Consider the following 21,153-nt stretch of genomic DNA (forward strand, 5'->3'; position numbering starts at 1 on the left):
CCAGCTGTTGGGTGCATCTTGGGGGTGACCTGGGTTGGGCTAGAACCCTGTGCACAGCTGCCCCTCCCATACCCTGGCCTAGGCTGAGGGTCACAGGGTTGTGCCAAACAGGGGACTGAGTACAGGGGACCAGAATCAGATGGCCTGGGTTCAAATCTTGAATCTCCGTCACCTTGCCTTAGGTTAGTCAAGGCAGCCTTTGGAGTCTGTTTCCCCTCCTTACAGAGGTGTGGTGGGGATTGGTGAATTAAATTAATAGCAGCGCTCAGCAGGTGGGAACTTCTTCCCTATCCACCACCATCCCCCCCACCCCCCCTACCCCCGCCCCTCAGCAGGAGTCAGGGCCATGCAGGCCAGGGACCAGGGCTAGGCGGGCTCCTTCCTGCCAGCCCCAGGTCCATCCCATTTTCCTGTCTGGGCCATGTGCACAGCAGTGAGGGCTGGCCCAGCCTCCAGCCTGACAGTGCTGCACGCTCTGTGTTTAGCCTGTTGGCATAACAGCACCCACAGGAGAGGCTCTCCCCAGGAGCAAATGCCTGCCCCTGGGCTCTGCAGAGGCACCCGACCTAGGGGAACCTGCCAGGGAAATTGCCAAGGGGCAGAGGAGGTGCCCCTGTGGGCACCACAGTCCGCACCTCGTCTTGGCCCTTTGGTCTTTCCCTTCCATTGTGTGGCCTTACACACTCGAGCAGCTCCCTTACTCTGTTGAAGCCTCTCCTTCCCCATCTGCAAAAGGGCTCACAGGCCCTCCCTCCCAGGGCTACTGTGGAAAGTGTCCAGCCCAGAGTAGGGGTTCAAAATCAAAACAGATTTTTGGGCGCCTGGGTGGCTCAGTTGGTTAAGCGACTGCTTTCGGCTCAGGTCATGATCCTGGAGTCCCGGGATCGAGTCCCGCATCGGGCTCCCTGCTCAGCAGGGAGTCTGCTTCTCCCTCTGACCCTCTCCCCTCTCATGTGCTCTCTCTCTCTCTCTCATTCTTTCTCTCAAATAAATAAATAAAATCTTTAAAAAAAAAAAAAAACAAAATCAAAACAGATTTTTGATTCCCAAAATCACAGTTGGGGGTCTCAGTTCTTCTTCCCTTCAGGGAACCCCAGTCAGGAAGATGGCTTTTTAGCATCATACATTGTTGAGTGCACTGTCCTGCCCTCCCAGGACATGGACAGCAGGTATAGACGCCTCCCCACCTAGCCCCCAAACCAGCAGTCCCTCCTCTGTGTGTGGGCCCTAAGTGGCTGACATCGGGGCATGGGGCACAGCCTGTCCAAGGAAAGGTCACGGGGTCTGGGCAGATGGCGAGCTACTTGCTACCTGCAAATACCTGGGAGCATCCATATCTGCCTTTTCTAGTTGTTTTAGAAGGGGCTCTGTCCTCTCAAGGCAAAGCATGTGAAACTTGAACTCTGGCGCAGGGCAAACATGGTCCTTTTCTTCTCTCCTATGCCACACCCTGGGCTGCCAATGCTTCTGGCCTTGCATGTACTCAGAAATAAATCTATGAACGAGGGGCGCCTGGGTGGCTCAGTTGGTTAAGTGTCTGCCTTGGGCTCAGGTCATGATCTCAGGGTCCTGGGATCGAGTCCCACATCGGGCTCTGCTCCCTGCTCAGCACAGAGTCTGCTTTTCCCTCTGCCCGTCCCCCTGCTCATGCTCTCTCTCTCAACTAAATAAATAAAATCTTTTAAAAAATGAATCTATTAATGAAATATTTCCAATTGCCAGAATATATAAAGAATGTTCTAATGGCCACTCATGGTAATGGCCTACAGTTGAAGGCCCCTGTGTGAGCCTCTACGTGAGCCCTCCTCCCCAGAGGTAAGCTTTGCTCTGAGAATTGTATTTATCACTTCCCAGCCACATACGTAAAGACTCCTGTACAATAGCTAGTGTTATTCTGCATGTTGCTAACCCTGATAAAGCATATTATACAATATATAATCTACATCTTGTTTCTCTTCGCCTTACCTTATGCTTGTGAGCGTCAACCATGGAGCTCTAATTCATTTTCAAGCTTGTAGAGAATTCCATCATGTGAACAGGCTGCAGATGATGTATCTAGCCTCCTACTGATGGGACATTTCGTTTGTCTCCAATTTTTACCATTATAAACAATACCGGGATAAACATAATTATACAGACTTTTCCCTCTGGCTAGGATACCTCCCCGCCTACTTTGGCCATCCTTAAACTCCTGTGCATTCGTGGAAACCATCCCCCCGGGGCATCAGGCCCCAGATTCTTCAGGGTGACCTCTTCGAAGAGCAGCTGGACCCCCTTGTGGAGTGGCCAAGAGGGTGTGGTCCTTTGAGGACTCTAGGGGGCCCTGGGCTACTACTCAGGAGCAGACACACATCTGGATCCCAGCGCATTTGCCCAACCTTGTTCCCAGAAAGGAATGCAGGGCCTTAGGATAGGAATTGATGGTGGCTGAAGAGCACGGGCTCTCAAGTCTGCATTTTGGGCATCAAGTCTGCATTTTGGGCAGGGCCCGGTGGCAGGGCTCAAACTCATTCTGTGTGGCGCCTGCTGGAGCAGATCCGTTGCCAAATCTGAGATGGCCTGGGGGCTGGCTGGGCTTTGATCTACGCTCTCCAGGGTGCTCCAGAAAGAACTCCAGGAAAGCAGAGGCAGAAAGCTCGTTGGGGCCAGCCTGGAACAGGGCCAGCGTCATTTCCACCGCATTCTATGGTCAAAGCAAGTCACAGGGCCCTCCTGATGAGAGAAGCAGCACACAGTTTACTCCACCCAGGGTCACGGATCCTGACAGAGGCAGGTGGAAAACCCAGGTCTGAGATGCTGTCACCTGTTTCCCACGACCAGAGCCCTTCCTCCGGGCTTTGGCACATGCTGTGTGTGCTGCTGGAGACCCTCCTCTAAGCCCCGCTTCACAGATTGGCCTAACTTCCACTTACCCATCCGTCAGGGGACATCACTTTCCCCGGGGGCTTTCCAGAGCTCCACAACCCTCCCTCCTACTCCTAGAGCAGCCTCTACTGTTGCTCCCCTGGCCTCTCCAGTTAGAGCACCAGTTCACACCCCATGCCATGTCTGGCACACGGCAAGTGCTCTGGGGGTATCTATCCAGTGACGGGATCCGCTAAGGGTGTGCTCTTTGCACACCGGCCCAGAGAGCCTCCCACTTAGATGCTGCGCTTGTCATGGACCCTGAGACGGAGCTTAGTGTTCAGGATGTTCATTAGGAAGTTTCCTTGAGATTAACACCCCTGTGCAAGGGATGGGAAGGAGGCAGGAGTGGACTGAGGGAGGGCCCATGGGAGGAACCCATGACACATTTGACTGGCCCCTCGGGGAGTCCTAGGGCTAAAAGAGCCAATCAGCAGAGACTCCAGACTTTCAGTTTCTTGTCTCAATAGGCAGTGGGATGTGGACAGCCTTCCCTGGGTGTGACCTTGTGTGAGGAGGCTCTCTGCAGCAAAGCCTGTCCCTGAAGGGGCTGAGGTCTGAGGGCTCTCTGCTTATAGCATTCCTCGTGGCTCGCACAGTAAGTCCTTCCTTGCGGGGGCATTGGGATGACACATTTCTGTTTTCCTCATGGGGTTGGAGAGCAGTGGGGAGGTAGTGGTCCCTGAGAGCCGCTACGAGGACCCGTGCTGGAGGAAGAGTTGCTGCGAGAGCAGAGTGAGGGAGGGTTCTACCCACGTCCACGCTTGGGGGAGCTGGAGTTTCAGGTCTGGGGCTTCGTGGGACTTCATTCCATTCCATCAACGCTCAGAGACAGAACGTCCAGCTCTTCTGTGCCAGGCACTGTGCCATGTAGTGGGGGATATCACTTGGGTGTGAGTCATGGCTCTATGACCTCGATGCCCTCCTTCCTGATCCCCTCCCCTCCATGATCCACTGCCTACACTTCTTCCAGACTGATCTTTCCAAAAGGCAAATCACATATTCACCTCCTCTTCTGAAAACACACTGAGAAATCTCAGCTCCGTGCCAGGCCCTGCCAGGCCCTCTGTGATCTGCCCTGTCCACCTCTCTCACCTTATTTCCTTATCCCCTTGGTCACCCAGCCCCAGTCATGCTAAAGTTGGTCTGCCTTGGCAATTACTAGGGCCTGGACCCACTTTCCCTCCAGATGTTCAGAGATGCTTCCTCCATGTTTGTAAAGCCTCGGCTCAATGTCACCTCCTTCAGGAAGCCTTCTCTGATTACCCCCTCGATGCACTCCTTTTTTTTCATATTTATTCAACAAATATTTATGGAGAGCACTTACTATTTCCCAAGCACTTTTCTAGGCAATGGGAAAACACGATGAATTGGAGTCCAAGCCTTGCCCTCTCGCAGCTTACATTGTAGTGGAAAAGACAATCAATGAACAAAAATAAAAAGTACCGCGATTTCAGAGAGTGTAAAGTGAAATGAAAAAACAAGAGCAAGGTAAGGGGGCGGACGGTGTCTGGTCCAGGGTCCCTAACGTCCAAGCTCAGGGCAGCCTCTCCCCGGCCGCGGTGTCACTGTGGGGACCCGCCCTGGGCGCAGCAGAGTCGAGGGCGGCGCGCGGGGTAAACGCGGGAGGTCGTCGGGGCGGCGGTGAGGGTCCCCTGGGCCCCGCCCTCGGGGGCGAGAGAGGAGGCCGGGCCTCAGCCCCAGTCCGAGGCCGCGCCGCCCCCTCCTGTCCCGCAGACCCGAGGCGCGCTCGCTCCCGGGAAGGGCGCGCCCGAGCGGGTCAGCCAGGTGCGCGGCCTCCGGAGGCCCCCGCCCCGCCGCGCGGCCCGAGGGGGGGCGGGTCCGGCCGTGGCCCCGCCCCCGAGCCGTCCATAAATGCGCCGGGCCGGCCGGCACCGCGGGTTGGGAGCGCGGCTTCCAGGGGACCGGGCGAGTTCGGCGCGGCTCGCCGCTGTTTCGCTGCCACGCCTGGGGCGCGGCGGCCGCGGAGCAGCAGCCATGCTGTTCTGGCACACGCAGCCCGAGCACTACAACCAGCACAACTCCGGCAGCTACCTGCGGTAAGGGCCGCGCCGCCCCGGCTGGACGGGGCGCGGCCGGGGCCGGCGGGCGAGGCGCCGTCGGACGTCCCCGGGTGGGGCGGGAGCCGCAGGGTCCTGGGTCCCGAGCGCCCTCCCTGCGCCCTGGCCTCCCCCAACCACCCCCGGCTGTCCGCCCTTTGGGGACTGGGAGGGACATCGCCCAGAGTCCCGCCTGGGGACGGACTCCGGCGGGACCCGTCCTCCCTTGACCACCCTGGCGGGCGCGGAGCACACACGTGCTGGCTGGCCGCGCCTCCCGCTCCGTCCGCCTCCCCCGTCCCTCTTCTCCCGGCTCGCGTCGGAGCAGAGGACACTTCCTACCATCAGTCCGGTGCCCGTCGTGGGGAAGCCTCGCCCCCTGCTCTTTGCCCCTCTCTGTCCGGGTCCCTCTCCGAGCCTCGCGCCCTCTCCGGTGTCCTTGGGCGGGCCGGCGAGTGAGTGGCGAGGGCCGACCTTGCGCTTCATTCTCGCGGCCCCGCGGGCGGGGGCTCAGGGACAGGTTGCCCCCTCCCTCCAGGTGGTCTTGCGTGTATTGGCCTGCGGCCGGCACATTTATTGCCCTTGATGGAAATCTTTCTTCTTCTGCAGGGACTTGACTAGTGCTCTTCAAAGGGAAAAGTAAGTCCGCCTTGTTTTTCAAAGTTCTCTCCTATCCCCTTTAAGGAAGTCAGGAGCCCGTTAGCTTCAGTTCCTGGAGGATTGTTTTTCCCTGTTCTGCAGCTGGCTGGGCACTAATGGGCAGTCATTTCATTTACTGAACTCGCCTGAACCAGCTTTAGCCTGTCTTTATTTCCATCCTAGTCACAGTTTATGAAATGTGTCTAATTTAACCCAAAGGGCATTTGGTATGGGCTTAGAGAAAGTGAATTGTGAGGTGGAAGGAATCGCTGGTGCCAACAGCCCCGAAGTGAGAGCCATTCTGAGTGCCCTTTTTTTTTCTTCCCTCCCAAGAAGTTCCCACTCAGATTTAGCAGTACACGTTATTTGGAAGTCCTGGCTTCTGATACGTATGTGTCCGCTAGTCCTCTCTGAAGACATCCCCGTTCCAGAAGAAAAGAAGTGATTGGGTTTAACTGATGTGTCCTCTGTTTTTTATTCATGGGCCTGAGTAGTGGGAGGCGGCCAAAGTCTCACATCTTAATTAAGGAATGATGGCCTTCCTTACAGACCATGGAAATGTCACCAGAGGGAAGCTGCTCTGGGGGATGTCAGAAGTCCACGGGGCAGATGTTAAGAGTCTGCAGAAAATTGTGTCCATTCACCTGCATGAAATGCTACAATGGAGTCCGCTTTTATTGTACTGTGTGATGGGTTATGGTTGTGGTTTTGCCTAAATTTTAGTTTGTGGCCATTAAATATGTTGCCATATCTTAAAAAAAAAATGAGTGTGAAGGTGACCTTGAGTGGAATGTGAGTGTGTGTAAAACTTCCTGGATACTTAAAATGTCATCCCATTAGGAAATAGTTCTCCCCTTGTATGGGAGGTGCTTCTGCTTCTGAAATGGAAATTGGTCTATGGAATTCCTTAGATACCTTTTTAGGATTTTGGTATTGTTTAGGGGTTGGGAGGTGGGGTGGAAATTGGGGTAAAAGGTGCCAGAAAGCCATATTGGTTTCTGGGTCATTTAGGGACCGTGGATAAGGAAGCATTTGGTCCATGCTGTTAAAAAAAATTTTTTTTTTTTTTTTAATTTCATGTCTTGGAACCTGGGATTTTCACCCTTTTAGAGTCTGACCTCAGTGAAGGCCAAAGTGAGGGTCAGTGAATATGCCACTGGTTCCCCCAACTCTAGAGTGAGAGTCTTGTCCTTTTCCTTGGTTTATATATTTTACTTTTGGTCATCTCCTTACTCTGCAGAACCTCTGCAAGTTGTCTGACCTTACGAAGGTAGTGGCCTTTACTCCTTTCTTCCTTTTTTCTGTTTGATGTTCTCGTGACTTTTATTCCTTGGCAAGTAAGGATGCCAGGCTTGAAACAAATTACTGGTGAGTGATGATTCTTACCACCCCTACTTTTCTTTCCTTTTCTTTCTTTCTTTCTTTTTTTTTTTTTTAAATTTAAAGGCAGCAGCCCATGGATTATTAACTTAACACGGTCTGGGCAAACATGAAATTATGCAATCCCCAGGTGAGCAGGCCTGCTTGCTTCTCCTGTGTTCCCAGATAACCGCTTGGGCTGGGAGTGTGCGCCAGGGTGGCAAAAGGAAGGGGTGGTGTGGGGGTAGCCAAGACAGCACTGCTCCTGTCTTTGGGCTGGGGATGGTGGCAGGGGCGGCCCCCACACAGGAGAGCTTCCAGGTGTGCTCCAGGCCAGACTTGAACTTCTGAGAATTGTTTGGGATTGCTGGGGTGTGTGCCGGGTTTGTGTTTTAGAGACTACTGGTTTATTGTGTTGTACGAGGAACAGATTGTACCAGTGACTACTGTTTATATAGTGAAGTGGGGTCGGTGAATCTGATCCCTAACGCGGGACACTCAGAGGGAGGAGGGTTATCAAGATAAGGACACAGCACTTTTGGGGGCACCTGTTTCTAGGTGGCTTGTAATTTAGAGGTCTTAAAGCCTCTCCTGCTCACAGGTCATTCATATTCTCAAGAATTTCTTTTTCCCATGTGAGGGCATTTAAAAAGTACATCTAGAGTCAAGTCCTAGGCTGATGTGAGGCTGATTTTTTTTTTTTTTTTGGATATGGCGGGGAGTTCTGTTCAGAGGTGGAGGAAAAGTATCTCTGAGCATCTTGATATTTTGCATTTGAATAAGAAAACGGAATTAAAACCGAGGTCTTTCCTTCTCGTTTTGCCTTTAGGAGATATTAGTGTTGACCCTTAAAATCAGGATTATGGGCCAACTGTCCATTTTTATTTGAATGTTGGGGGTGGTGGGCTGTCACAGCCCGGATGAGTGAAATGCAGTTCCATTTGCATAGTTTACAGATCCCTGAGGACAGGGTTGAATTGGTCTGAGAAGCTGCCAAGGAGTAGAATAGTTTACTTAAAAAAAAATGAAATTTTTTGTTCAGATTCTTAGGCTAAGAGCAAGACTACATAATGAGGCATCTCTTGTGGATGGAAACCATGCGGCATTTAAAGTTCGCTCCATTGCTGCCGGTCCCCTTCCCTTGTCACAGAGATTTCTGTAATTTGTAGATACTAGATAACTTGGCATTTTTGCCTCCATGATTTGATTCAGTAACTCTCTGGAGGGCCATTGAGTGAAAAACAGACTCCTCAAGGATTGGTTGGCCTGGTTTGAAATGAGCCTCTTGGAGGGCCGGTGACGTGTGGGTCTGGGATGCCCCCCCTTACCCCCCCAAGCACACTGCCCCGGGTTTGGCTGTGTTGCCATTGATGCCCCTCCCTGGTCAGGACCCGCTTCTGCAACTGCGCTCTGTCCTTGCCACTGGGCGCCTGACTGCCCGCTCCTGTGTGTTGCAGTGATGTGCTCGCTCTGCCCATCTTCAAGCAAGAGGAGCCCCAGCTGTCCCCCGAGAACGAGGCCCGCCTGCCGCCCCTGCAGTACGTGCTGTGCGCGGCCACGTCGCCCGCAGTGAAGCTGCACGAAGAGACTCTGACCTATCTCAACCAAGGTAGCGCCCGCCACGCGGGGTGGGGGTGGTGGGTGGGGCTGGGAAGACCTCCCAGCAGGAGTGGGGAGCGGACCCGGATGACGCGTTTGGGCTTCCTTACCTGGTCACAGTGGGGTTGGCTGGGAAGGAGACTGGTGTGTCAGGGAGATTCCGTTTCCCAGCGCTGAGACCTCCCTGAGCCTCCGCGTCTTCGTCTGAAAAGTGGGCGCATCAGCTCTAGAGTTGCTCAGCCAACTGTGGGTAAGGGAGGCAACAGTTCTTGCACGGTCCCCGACGGGGCGGAGGCTCAGTGATCAGCAGCCATCGTTAGGGCTGCTGTTTACTGTGACCGTGACCGGTGTCCTTTCCTGGACATAGATTGAGCACCTTAGGTATACGAGGTCTGTGGTCCCTTCTGGAGCTGCAGTGGTGGGAAGGTCGGCCCCGTCCTCACACAGCACCGGGGGCTGGGTTCCACGCGTGTGGCGGTGGCGACAGGACCGCCCGCTGTGTCCTCAGGCAGGTGGCACGGGCTTTGACGTTTGAATCTGCACTCTAGCACTTCCTCACGCCGTGACTTTGAGCTGCCTTTCCTTTTTCTCTTTGGCTCCGTGTTGGCCTGTGTAAACTGAGAAGTGTAATTTTGCGACATTTGAAAGAATGCACCCGTTTAAAGTGCCTGGTATGATAATGGCTGTTCAGTTGCTGCTTCCCTTTATCAGGACACGTGGATCAGTGTCCTAACAGATGGTATTTTTTGTGGTTTCTGTGTGATCGTGTGTATGTGTTTATTGCACTTCCTTCCTGGGTCACCTCGTAGACACCCTGGCATCAAGTGGCTTAATTGCCCCTAGGTTTTTAAATGGGCAGAGCAGAGGGGCAGGGGAATGCGGTGCGCTCTAGGGTGGCACTGAGTTGCAGGGGAGCTGCCGTGTGGAAGCAGTTGGTCTTCCCGGGGCTTCATTGGTTCTGTAGAACTTGGAGACCTTAATTTGGAGAGCCCCTGGGGGTTGGGAATCCAGCCCGGTCATCAGGCTTGTCCTCTGCTGGCTTGCCACCTCCGAGTTAGCAGGTGGCTCTGCGTTGGCCTGGGGATGGAAGCAGCCCCCTGCTGTGGTTGATGTGGCCCAGTGGAAGGGCACGATGCTCCCTGCGGGTAGCTCTGTGGCCTCCGCTGGTTGACAAGCCCAAGCTCGGTTAGCAGCAGGGCGCCTGACTCAGGCCCTGTGGAGGGGTACCTCTGTGCCTCACTGCTTGTCTGCGGAGTGGCTTTGGCCATTTTCTTTCTTTCTTTCTCCCAGCTTGCGGAGCTTTGCTTTCCTCTCTGGGCCTCTGCTTTTTTGCCTAAAGGTAGCCTGAAGAGATTGGCTGATGTTCACAGAGCACTGAGCTCCGAGGCTGGTCTTGTTCCTGGCCCCGTCCTCTGGTGCTGAGGAGTGAGTGCGTGGTCTGGGGCTCCATGGCTGGCCCGGGACACTGAGGGGGACACTGAGGGTGCACTGGCCACCCACCTTTGCCTCCTCTGCAAGGCCTTCCCACCCACCCCCTTCCCTCCACCCCTGCCCCCTGTAATCAGCCAACTTTGGGCCATGTTTGACAGTCCGCATGCTAGGCCTTTTTAAGAGTTTCTCCTTGGCTCAGTATAGAAAAGTTGAAACAGAGGGGAAAAGAGTTGCCTTATGGTCTTACCATCCTGTGTCAGTTTGGTGTATTTACTTCAGATATTTTTTTAAGTTGCATTTTCCTGATTATTAAAGTAACATGCTCATTATAGAAAATTTGGATGATTTAGACACGTATAAGGAAGAAGATGAGAAGGAAAAAAAAATTGAAATTTCTGCTGATTTCAGCTGAGGACCACTGCTAGCCTGATTTCCACACATATTTTGTGTATGCGTCTTTTAGAACTGATCCTGCTCCAGATGTATGTCTTCTTTTCATTTATTAGATTTATGAGCTTTTCTCATTTCACTCAGAATGCTTTTGAGAACTTAAATTTTTGTAATGCGTGCATAGTATTATGTGTTACAGGTCTGTGGCTTTCATCAGTTTCATGGGGGGGGGACACTTAGCCCTGAGTTGTTGTCTTTGTGTAAAATGTTTTTTAAAAAATAATAATAAATTATCTTTGAAGTAGGATTACTGGACTGAAGGATTTGAATAAGGCTTTTGACTCATTTTTACCAAATTGCCGTCTCAGCAGAATGCCCCATCTCATATGCTAGCCTTTCCCAATATTGGACATTGTGTCTTTTCATCTGAGTAGTGAAACATAGAACTTAAAACAGCGTTTCTATCACTGTGGTTATTATAAACTAGCACGTATCAGCCACTGTGGTCGAATATTATAAAATAGGTTTCTGAGTCTTTTAAATTTCTCCACCAATTATGTTCATGTTCTTTGCACATTTTTCTTTTGGGATGTTTATATCTTTTTTTATCTTGTTGATTGTAAGAGCACACCATATATGAAAACTATGAAACCTTTAGTTCTTATACGTTGCAAATATTTTTCCTTGTTGGTTGCTGGCCATTCAACTATATTTATTTTGTGATAACTATATTCATGTTGTGGGATCTATGTCATGTTTCTTTCTGTGTAAAAATTTATTTGAAATGTCTATTGTAAAATCCTACAGTCTTTTAAAATAGTTTTTCTTCTATTCTAAGAATGCCTCCCCACCCCACAATCACATAGTAGTTTCCTAAATTTCATTTCATGGTTTCTAAATTTTAACATTGAAATGCATTTGGAATGTTTTTATGAAACTTAATAATTAGGTATCTAGTGATGTTTTGAATTATTATTGCATTATATATATATATTTATTTATTTCAGCTTTACCAGTGAGATTTATATTGTCATGTTGCATTTGGAATTTATGATGTGATATAAAGGTCTAACTTTGTTTATTTTTCTAAATAGTCAACCTGCTAGCTATTGCCTAGTTTATCCTTTTCTCACTGGCTTCAAATACCACTTTGCAACATTAAAAAAGCTGTATTCTAGAGTATTAGTCCAGAAACAGACCCTTGTAGAGGTATATGTCCTGTAGCTAGCCCTGAGATTCACTGATTCTTGCCCCATTTCACACTGAACTATTCATTGTGGCTTGGAAATTGTTTCCCCATTCAAGTGTAGGAGTTCCTTTCATCATTTTTCTTAGTAATCTCAGTCATATATTCTTACAGATGGATTTTATAATTACCGAACCTCCTTCGTATACCTTTTTCTTTACATCGATGAGATCATATACTTCATGAAATTGTTTCATGATTTTTTTTTTTAAAGATTTTATTTATTTATTTGACAGAGAGAGACACAGTGAGGGAGGGAACACAAGCAGAGGGAGTGGGAGAGGGAGAAGCAGACCTCCTGCGGAGTAGGGAGCCCGATGCGGGCTCGATCCCAGGATCCTGGGATCATGACCTGAGCCGAAGGCAGACGCTTAACGACTGAGCCACCCAGGCGCCCCCATTTCATGATTTTATTAAATACTATTCTTGTAATAACATTTTCTGTCGTTTTTTTTTTTAAGATTTTATTTATTTGAGAGAGAGGGCATGAGGAGAGGGGGGAAAAGGGAGGGAGCAGAGGAAGAGGGAGAAACAGACTCCCGGCTGAGCAGGGAACCAGCCTCGGGGCTCCATCCCAGGAGCCTGGGATCATGGGATCATGACTGGATCTGAAAGCAGCCGCTTAACCAACTGAGCCACCGAGGTGCCCCATTTTCTGTCATTATTGAAACCTCTTTACCGTCACTTAAGATGTCTGCATATTATTTCGCTATTTCTCTTTTGTTATTTAGGAGAGCATAGTGGCATAACTGCTGGAAGAAAATACACAATGTAATTATTTTATTTTATTTTTTTTAAAGATTCTATTTATTTGACAGAGAGAGACAGCGAGAGAGGGAACGGAAGCAGGGGGAGTGGGAGAGGGAGAAGCAGGCCTCCCGCGGAGCAGGGAGCCCGATGCGGGGCTCGATCCCAGGACCCTGGGATCATGACCCGAGGCAAAGGCAGACGCTTAATGACTCAGCCACCCAGGCGCCCACAATGTAATTATTTTAATGTCTGTCTCCCATAATAGAATGGAAACTCTATGAGGGCAGAGCCATATCTGTTTTTTTTTTAAATTTTATTATGTCATATCCGTCTTTTTTTTAAGAGTCTCATGCTCTTCCGACTGAGCTAGCCGGGCAGTTATATCTGTCTTTTTTTAAACATTGTATCAAGCTTGGTGTGTTGACACTGAAGTAGGTGCTCTATAGATACTTGGAAAATTAAACAATAGGCATGACTTATTTTATTTCCATTTTATTTTTTCTCTCCTCCCTTTTTGTTGCTGTTATTAATAATGCTGAACTGAGTTATCTTTTTCAGCATATCTTATTTAAAGTAGCCTCTACTTCCATGTCATATGACAAATAGTCATTGATTCACTTAAAAACCATAGTTTTGACACATCAGTCAAAACCTTTTTTTGGTTAATTGAAGAGTTAGCTGTTAATAGTATTTGACGTTTATTGCATCGGCTCTGTGATGTCTATTACGCTATTTCTCTGAGGCCGTGCCATACCCTCTTCCTTGTAATGGTGTTTTCAAAGTTCTCTGAAAACATGAGGGCATGTTCTGGCTGTAAGACCTTGAAACCATCAGATGTTCACTTCTCAGTGCAGTGTCAAGCCAGTGTGTTACCTGTGGTGCCTTGTCACCAAGCCCAGTGGCTAATTTTATGTATGGTGAAAACAATTTGTAAAACAAATTGTGTCTTCCTCTTGTGACATGGAGTCCTAAGGAATGGGTGGCCGGCTGTTGCATGGAGGTCTGCAGCGTCCCAGATCAACCTTTCTGTCAGTGGCCAGATCTTTCCTGAAGGTTGGAGCAGGAAGGAAGGGGTAGAAGTGTGCTGTGGGGGAGGAGTCAGGGAGAAGAGTGGAAAGAGAACCCCAGGCAGTATCTGTGGGAATTCTGTCTTGGAGATAAGGAACAGCTTTGCAAGAATGGCCCTTGGATCTTATTATAGTAATGCATTCTTACAGGAATCTTACTTTCATTCATTTATGGAATGAAACTTCCTGTCCTTTGGAAGGAGAGAATGGCTTAGCGAGAAGAAAGAAAAGCCATAATAAGCAAAGGCAATGAAGTGTGTGTGTGTGCAGGGGTGGGATGGGGGTGCATTTAAGCACTCTGTCTGTGCCAGAACCCTGAGTGGTTTAGGATGGCTAAGGTTCGGGGAACACAAAAGAGTGTCAATGATATGGTTCGAGCGGTAGACCAGCTGGCCAAGTTCCCCAGCTGCCTTGCTGAGGCTGAGCTGTTGGGCAGCCACCTGGGCAAGTCACTTACGCTCTCAGTGCCTGGCACATAGGAAGCGCTCACATATTGGTCATTATTAATGATAAAGTAGACACTTGTTTACCTTAATGCTATAGATAGATAGATAGATAGATAGATAGATAGATAGACAGACAGATTTTTTTTCCCTACCCCCTACCCTAATTCTATTTTGGAAGTTAACAAGGTTATCAAATTGGGACTTTGAAATTTTTTACTATTTTTATCCTTTTCCTAATTCAAAGATTAACACAGGGTTGGTTCTAGAACTAAGAATTGTACCTTTTGGAACTGCAGGGTGTTAACTTTGGAACAGATTAAAGCCAAGAAGGCCTGCTGAACTTTTTCATTCTTCATTCACTGTACAACCAGATAATGGACATAACCTGGAGGAGACATTTCCTACACAGGTTGTTAAAATCCTATCTTTAACTTCGACCCCTCCCTAAATGATGTCAGCTGTTTTATGGAGGATTACTTTGCTTGGATCCTCAGCCAAGTAAAGCTTTGTGCAAGGACCTCAGCCTTTAGTGTGATCCTTTGTTTGGCACTGTAGAATTTACACTTTCTGATATTCTCTTTTGAATACTTCTCTCAAAAGGTATTATTCCCATTTTACAGATAAGCTGAGAGATGTGAAATCTGCTTTTCTCTCCTGTGTCATGCAATTAGGCAAGCCTGGGGAATGGTTGAGCAGTGTGATGTGATAACGGGAGTTATGAAAGGGGAGACCGCCCCCCCCCCCGGCATTTCTGGGAGCGGTGACTGTCACCTGCTACTCCTGATGCAGCTCTGAGGGTGAGTGGGGGAGATAACTGTGAAGGAATGGAGGGGGTAGAAAATGCCTCCTTGAACAGAAAACCATAATCAGTTGCTTCCCCCCCCCCCCCATGTTCTCCACCCACGGTGACCTGAGGGAATTGGCCAGGGAGATAAGAGCTCGGGGCAGGGCAGTCCTGTCTTCTGCTCCCAAACCAGGACAGATGGCCGTTGCCTTTTCACCAGCTTTTACTCTAGGGAAGTCACTTAATCTTGAGAAGCCTCAGACTCCTCACCTGTGGAATTGGGATGGTTTCATTTGTGTGTGGCCTTGAGAATTAAGTAACAAGTGTCTGGCAGGTGGTAAGCACAGTTACATTGCCCCCTCTCCCCAGTTACGTCAGTGACTTTGAATTTAAGGAATGAGGCAAAGGATTACTTGTTACACTTTCTCCATAGCTGACGTTTTCTTTCCAGATTAATTTTTAGCTTGAAGTTTGGGAATATAAACTGAGTAAGCCAAGTGATCCTTAAATACATTACTTTTTTTTTTTTAAAAGATTTTATTTATTTATTTGAGAGAGAGAGAGCATGAGAGGGGGGAGGGTCAGAGGGAGAAGCAGACTCCCCGCCGAGCAGGGAGCCCGATGTGGGACTTGATCCTGGGACTCCAGGATCATGACCTGAGCCGAGGGCAGTCGTTTAACCAACTGAGTCACCCAGGCGCCCCATACTTTTTTTTTTAAATGCTTTTTTTCCCTTTTGTTTTTTTCCTGAGTAAAAAAATGGCACATACTTACTATAAAACAGAATGCAAACGGCACAGAAATTTGTACTCTAGAAAGTTTTCCATAATCCCACTTCCCAGATTTTTCTTAGCCCTGCATTAACCCACATATGTCTAATTATATAGACACACAGGCATACATACTTAGTAGAAATGTGTGTGCCCCCCCCTTTTTTAAGAGAGAGAGTGCGCATATCCACATGTACGAGTGGGGCGGGGAAGGGGCAGAGGGAAAGGGAGAATCTTTTTTTTTTTTTAAAGATTTTATTTATTTATTTGACAGAGAGAGACACAGCGAGAGAGGGAACACAGGCAGGGGGAGTGGGAGAGGGAGAAGCAGGCTTCCCGTGGAGCAGGGAGCCCCATGTGGGACCCGATCCCTGGGATCATGACCTGAGCCGAAGGCAGACTCCTAACGACTGAGCCACCCAGGCGCCCAAGAGGGAGAATCTTAAGCAGGCTCCACGCTTAGCACGGAGCCCTGCTTAGGCCTCAGTCTCACGACACCGAGATCATGATCTGAGCTGAAATCAAGAGTCAGATGCTTAAGCAACTGAGCCACCCAGGTGCTCCGTGCCCCTTTCTTTTTAAGATAAATGGGATCACATTATATATTTTCAGCAACTTGCTCCCCCCCCCACAAAACATAGTCTTTCTATGTGGGTACATTACAAAAATGAAAAACAGAAGTTAATCTTCACTAGTTCCATTATGGCCCATTGTATGGGTGTCCTGTAATTTGTTCTTTTGAGGAACATCAGGCTTGTTTCCATTTTTTTTTTTTTCCAGAATGACACCCAGCACTCCAGTGAGCTTGCATGTACACATATCTTATGCTTAAGCAAGAGTGAGAATATCTGCAGGATAAATATCTAGACATAATAATTGCCGGTACAACATTTTGATAGATGCTGTCATATTGCCCTGCAATGAAGGTGTACTTAACTTGTACTTTTATGAACAATAAGTATTGAAGAATTGTTTATTTCCTCCTGCCTTATCATGCAGTTCTCCTCTTACCACACCTGAAATATGAAGTCCTGGAAGGCAAAGACCTTGTTCACTGCTATTCTATCTAGCTCGGTGCCCGGCGTACATGACTTCTTTGAATGAATGAAGAATGTCTCTTCTTCCATACCTTTGCCTTTTAAAACCTTTTAACCTTAAAAACCATAAAGTAGTGGGGAGAGTATAAGGTATTCCTGTTGTAATTTTCATTTCCTTGATGATATTGAATATATATGTATATATTTTTTAGGTACAGAGATTACTTAAAAATAAAATCTTTAAAGAATATTATTTTTAAGTAATCTCTGTACCTGACAGGGGACAACCCCGAGATCAAGAGTCGCATGCTCCACCGACTGAGCCAGCCAGGCTGCCCCAGAATATATATACTTTTTATGCTCTTTGGTTATTACTATTTTGTTTGCTTTTCATGTGATATACCTATTTTTCAGCTGGGATTTTTTATCCTTGTTTATTCATATAGGCTCTTTTCATATTTGGGATGTTGTGTTAGAAGTATTTTTCCAGGGGCGCCTGGGTGTCTCAGTAGGTCGAGTGGCTGACTCTTGATTTTGGCTCAGGTCATGATCTTGGGGTTCTGGGATCCAGCCCTGTGTAGGGCTCTACACTCAGCAGGCAGTCTACTTGAGATTCTCTCTCCCCCTCTCCCTTTGCCCCTCCCCCTGCATACACACACAATCTCTGTCAAATCTTTATTTTTTTTTAAGATTTTATTTATTTATTTGAGAGAAGGAGGGAGAGAGGGCACGAGGGGGGAGGGGAGAGGCAGAGGGGAGAAGCAGACTCCCCACTGAGCAGGGATTCCCAATGCCAGGCTCGATCTGGGGACCTTGAGATCATGACCTGAGCCAAAGGCAGATGCTTAACAGACTGAGCCACCCAGGCACTCCTCAAATAAATCTTAAAAAAATTTTTTCCATGTTTTTATTTATTTCATTCATTTTTTATTTGTTTGTTCTTTTACACAATATAGGTTTTTATAATTTTTTATGGGATCAGGTTATCGGATTTTGCCTTGATTCTTTCTGTGTATTTCTTCATGTCCCATATGGAAAAGAGCTTCTCTACTTTAGGATTTTAATTTATTTGCCTGTTTTTAAAAAATGTTTTTTCTAAGTCTTTGGCACTTTTGGCCTTCATGTTGGTATGTAAGGAATGAAGGAGGAATCCACCTCTATTACATCATATTGTCCCACCTTAACTGATTGAATATGGAACCTTCATTTGTAGAACACTAGGCAAGCAGGAAGAGCATGGGGCAGATTCTTGAGTTTATCCATGAAAGATATCCAGCGTGTGTTGTTAAATTTAAGAAAGTCTTTCCCCTTCTTGGTAACACCAGTTTGGATGGCCCTATTAATGATCCTTTCTTAGAAACTCGGTGGCAGATAAAAAGTGGGGAATTTTCAATTTGGATGCACCCAGGTTCCGGTTCTGGCTCTCTCCTTTCCCGGCTCACTGAACCTGTTGTCACCCCGTGTTTTCTGTGGAAGACCTAACACCCACTTCAGGTGTTGTTTTGAGAATTAAATGAAATACTTGTTGCTTGTTTTTCGTTTGTTTTTTGCCATGCAAGGATACTTTATTTTGGGTACGTAAAATTTAGAAATGTTTAATCAGCAAAGAATTTTACAAACAGCATAGTAACACAGGTTAAAAAAAAAACAAAACAAAATAAGGAACAACACTTTCCCAAGTGTCAGTTCCTCATGATTCATGTATGAATTAGTAAACTAATAAAAATACTAGTAAGTGAGCTGGGGGTGTGGTTGCCGATTGGGTTTTTTTGTTGTTTCTTTGATTTTCACTCAAACCAACGAACATTTATTGAAATGAATAATGATTATTCATTATTATGTAAGAATATTTTTGTAATTATGAAAGAATAATACAGATTATTCTTAGCTCACAGCATAGAGAAATGATTTTTAATGTTTCAAAGGTCTCCTGGTTATGTCAAACTTGAGCGGATCAATTAATTAAGTTAACATGTAACACACGGTCTAATTCCAGAGTGTCCAATGACCTGGGAATGATATATTCATAAGAATTATGTTAGGGGCGCCTGGGTGGCTCAGTCGGTTAAGCATCTGCCTTTGGCTTAGGTCATGATCTCAAGGTCCCTCGGATTGAGTCCTGCTCCTTGCTCAGTGGGGACTGTTTCCGCTCTCTCCCTGCGCACTCCCCTCCTGCGCTCTCTCTGAAATAAATGAATAAAATCTTAAAAAAATTATGTTAATACCATCTATATTCTGAAGCACTGTTACAGAAATGAGAACAATGCAGCATCAGTTCAGTAACACGATAAATAGGCCCCAATCAGAATGAATTTGGAGAAGATACCTCAGATCCCCCGCTGTGCTTGCAGAGGTTCAGAGGATGGTGCCTGTGGATCCAGTCTGCCCAGCACCCTTTGTCCCTCCCTCACAGCTAACCCCTCCAGCTCCCAAGGGGGCCTGATGATGCAGGGGGATGTCCACATCTGTTTAAAATGCAGGTTTTCTTGTTTTTCATGCATTGTGAGGCCAACAGATAAGGAGACAATTGCCATTGAAAGATAGCGTGTTTGTCACTGTTCTCAAGAGGAGGGGGCACACCCTCCATGCAGGGCTCCGTGGGGAAGCACCAGAGTTGGTCAGGAGGCCGAGAAATTGAGGGGAAAACCTGGGCAAGAGCCTTTATTGGGGTGTTCAGGGGAGGGAATGGGCGAGGCCTCGCGAACAGGCTTAGGAGTGGCTCTGGGGCCTAAGGGCTGTCTATCCTCTGGTACCTGGCCCCGGAGTGGTTCAGGCAGAGAAATAGTGGTGGGTGGTGGGCTTAAACCCTTGGAGGAGGAGGTGATTGGGGCATGGTGTCTGGATTGGTTGGTTTGCATATGAAAGGAAGACACAGAAGCTAGGCTTTGATAATCCCCGAACTGTCTAGCCCTAGGAGGGGTGGCCTCTGGGGTCAGCAAGGCCCCAAAGGACAAAGCATCAGAAACAAGGTTCATTTAATTACGTGACCTTGGGCGCCGCCCTGCGTGTCCCGCGGAAGGGCAGGCACCAAGGAGCTACTTGGAAAAAGCTACCTTTCTGACTTGAATTCAGCCATTTATTTTCTTCCACGACTTGAGTTTTCCGTCCGTCTGCACAACCACCAGCACGCTTGCTGAGCGTTTTCTCACGGGAGCTGATCCACCTTGGATTTCTCCAGGTCTTTCTTTGGCCATCTTCCCGCAGGAGCCAATATTTAGATGTGCGAGCTCGATGCCTTCCTACACTTCTGGAAGCTTCCCTGTTTCTCGGCAGTACGGGCCCTCCCCCGTGGTCCTTTGCAGAGTTGGATGTCAGGGTCTTGATGTAGCCCAGGCAGTGCCGAATCCCAGATGGAGCTCTCCCAGTCTCCCTCGCTAACCCCCCCCCCCCCCCCCCCCCCCCCCCGCCGTGCATCTCCACACTGCAGAGCCGCCTGCTCAGGTCGCAGACTTGTGATTTGAACCGCAGGTGCTTTGTGGGCGTAGTTTTCCTCACGTCACTTGAGAAATACTCTCTAGACTTTTTAGGGAAATGTTAATAGCGTCGTTGAGTTTCTTCAAAATGACCTCTGATCATCTTGGTATCTGTTTTTTGACTTTTTGTCCGATGCCACGTTGCTGTCATTCCTGTAATCTTCTCTAAAGAGAGCAGGGGAGTGTATCATCTCAGAGATTGTAGCTGGCTCCCCTTATCATTGCTCTCCTGTTCCCTTTGTGTGTGGTGGGTTTGTGGTCACTTTATTCTTTTTATTTATTTTTAATTTTTATATTTATTTATTTTTAAAGATTTTATTTATTTGACAGAGAGAGACACAGCGAGAGAGGGAACACAAGCAGGCGGAGTGGGAGAGGGAGAAGCAGGCTTTCCGCGGAGCAGGGAGCCCGATGCGGGGCCCGATCCCATGACCCTGGGCTCATGACCCAAGCTGAAGGCAGACGCTTAACGACTGAGCCACCCAGGCGCCCCCCCATTTTTATTTTTTTAAAGATTTTGTTAGAGCGCAGAGCGCATGGGAGGAGGGGGGAGGGGCAGAGGCAGAGGGAGAAGCAGGCTTCCTGCTGATCAGGGAGCCCGATGTGGGCCTCGATCCCAGGACCCTGAGATCCTGACCTGAGCCGAAGGCAGATGCTTAACTGACTGAGCCACCCAGGCTCTTTTTTTTTTTTTAAATACTAAGAGAGAGCGCTCAAGCTCACGGGGGTGGGGGGGAAGGGGAGGGGCAGAGGGCAAGGGAGAATCTCAAGCAGACTCCCTGATAAGTGCAGGAGCCTGATATGGGGCTGGATCTCACGACCTTGAGATCATGACCTCAGCTGAAATCGAGAGTCAGATGCGCTGAGCCACCCAGGCGCCCCGCAGTCGCTTTATTCTTTCAGCTACCCTCTTCTTTAGCGTCTTGGTCAGGGAGCCGCTTTAGGCTTTCCTGAAGCTGACCAGTTTCATCAAAACTGTTCACTATTTCCATCAGTGTTCAGCATTCTTCTCAGATGTCTTTAAGGTGCTTTTGGCCTCAGTCACTTGGGACTGGAAGGGTGTTGATGCCTCTGTGAGTGACCCTGTCTGTCCTACCAGGTGAGCTATCATTACTCCGCAGAATGAAATTCTGGGGGACTCACTTTTCTGCTCTCACTCAAGGAGGTCTGCCCTATACCCCAGTGAAGAGGTGCACCT

The 21,153-nt window shown here is 48.4% G+C and overlaps 1 protein-coding gene across 2 annotated transcripts in view; it reads left to right on the forward strand.

Annotated features, from left to right (window-relative positions):
• Nucleotides 1–4,816: 4,816 nt before the first annotated feature.
• TFCP2L1 (transcription factor CP2 like 1) overlaps nt 4,817–21,153 on the forward strand; it is a 57,332-nt gene continuing 40,995 nt past the window's right edge. Inside the window, exons 1-3 of one of the 2 annotated variants that reach the window (XM_027589892.1) lie at nt 4,817–4,964; nt 5,574–5,603; nt 8,420–8,571. In XM_027589892.1, the coding sequence (XP_027445693.1) occupies nt 4,903–4,964; nt 5,574–5,603; nt 8,420–8,571 (244 nt within the window). In that variant the 5' untranslated portion in view covers nt 4,817–4,902. The remainder of the gene's footprint in view (nt 4,965–5,573; nt 5,604–8,419; nt 8,572–21,153) is intronic. The other variant, XM_027589894.1, reaches the window with a different exon arrangement.

The sequence above is a fragment of the Zalophus californianus genome, chromosome 3, assembly GCF_009762305.2.
Source record: "Zalophus californianus isolate mZalCal1 chromosome 3, mZalCal1.pri.v2, whole genome shotgun sequence".
NCBI classification, from domain to species: domain Eukaryota; kingdom Metazoa; phylum Chordata; class Mammalia; order Carnivora; family Otariidae; genus Zalophus; species Zalophus californianus.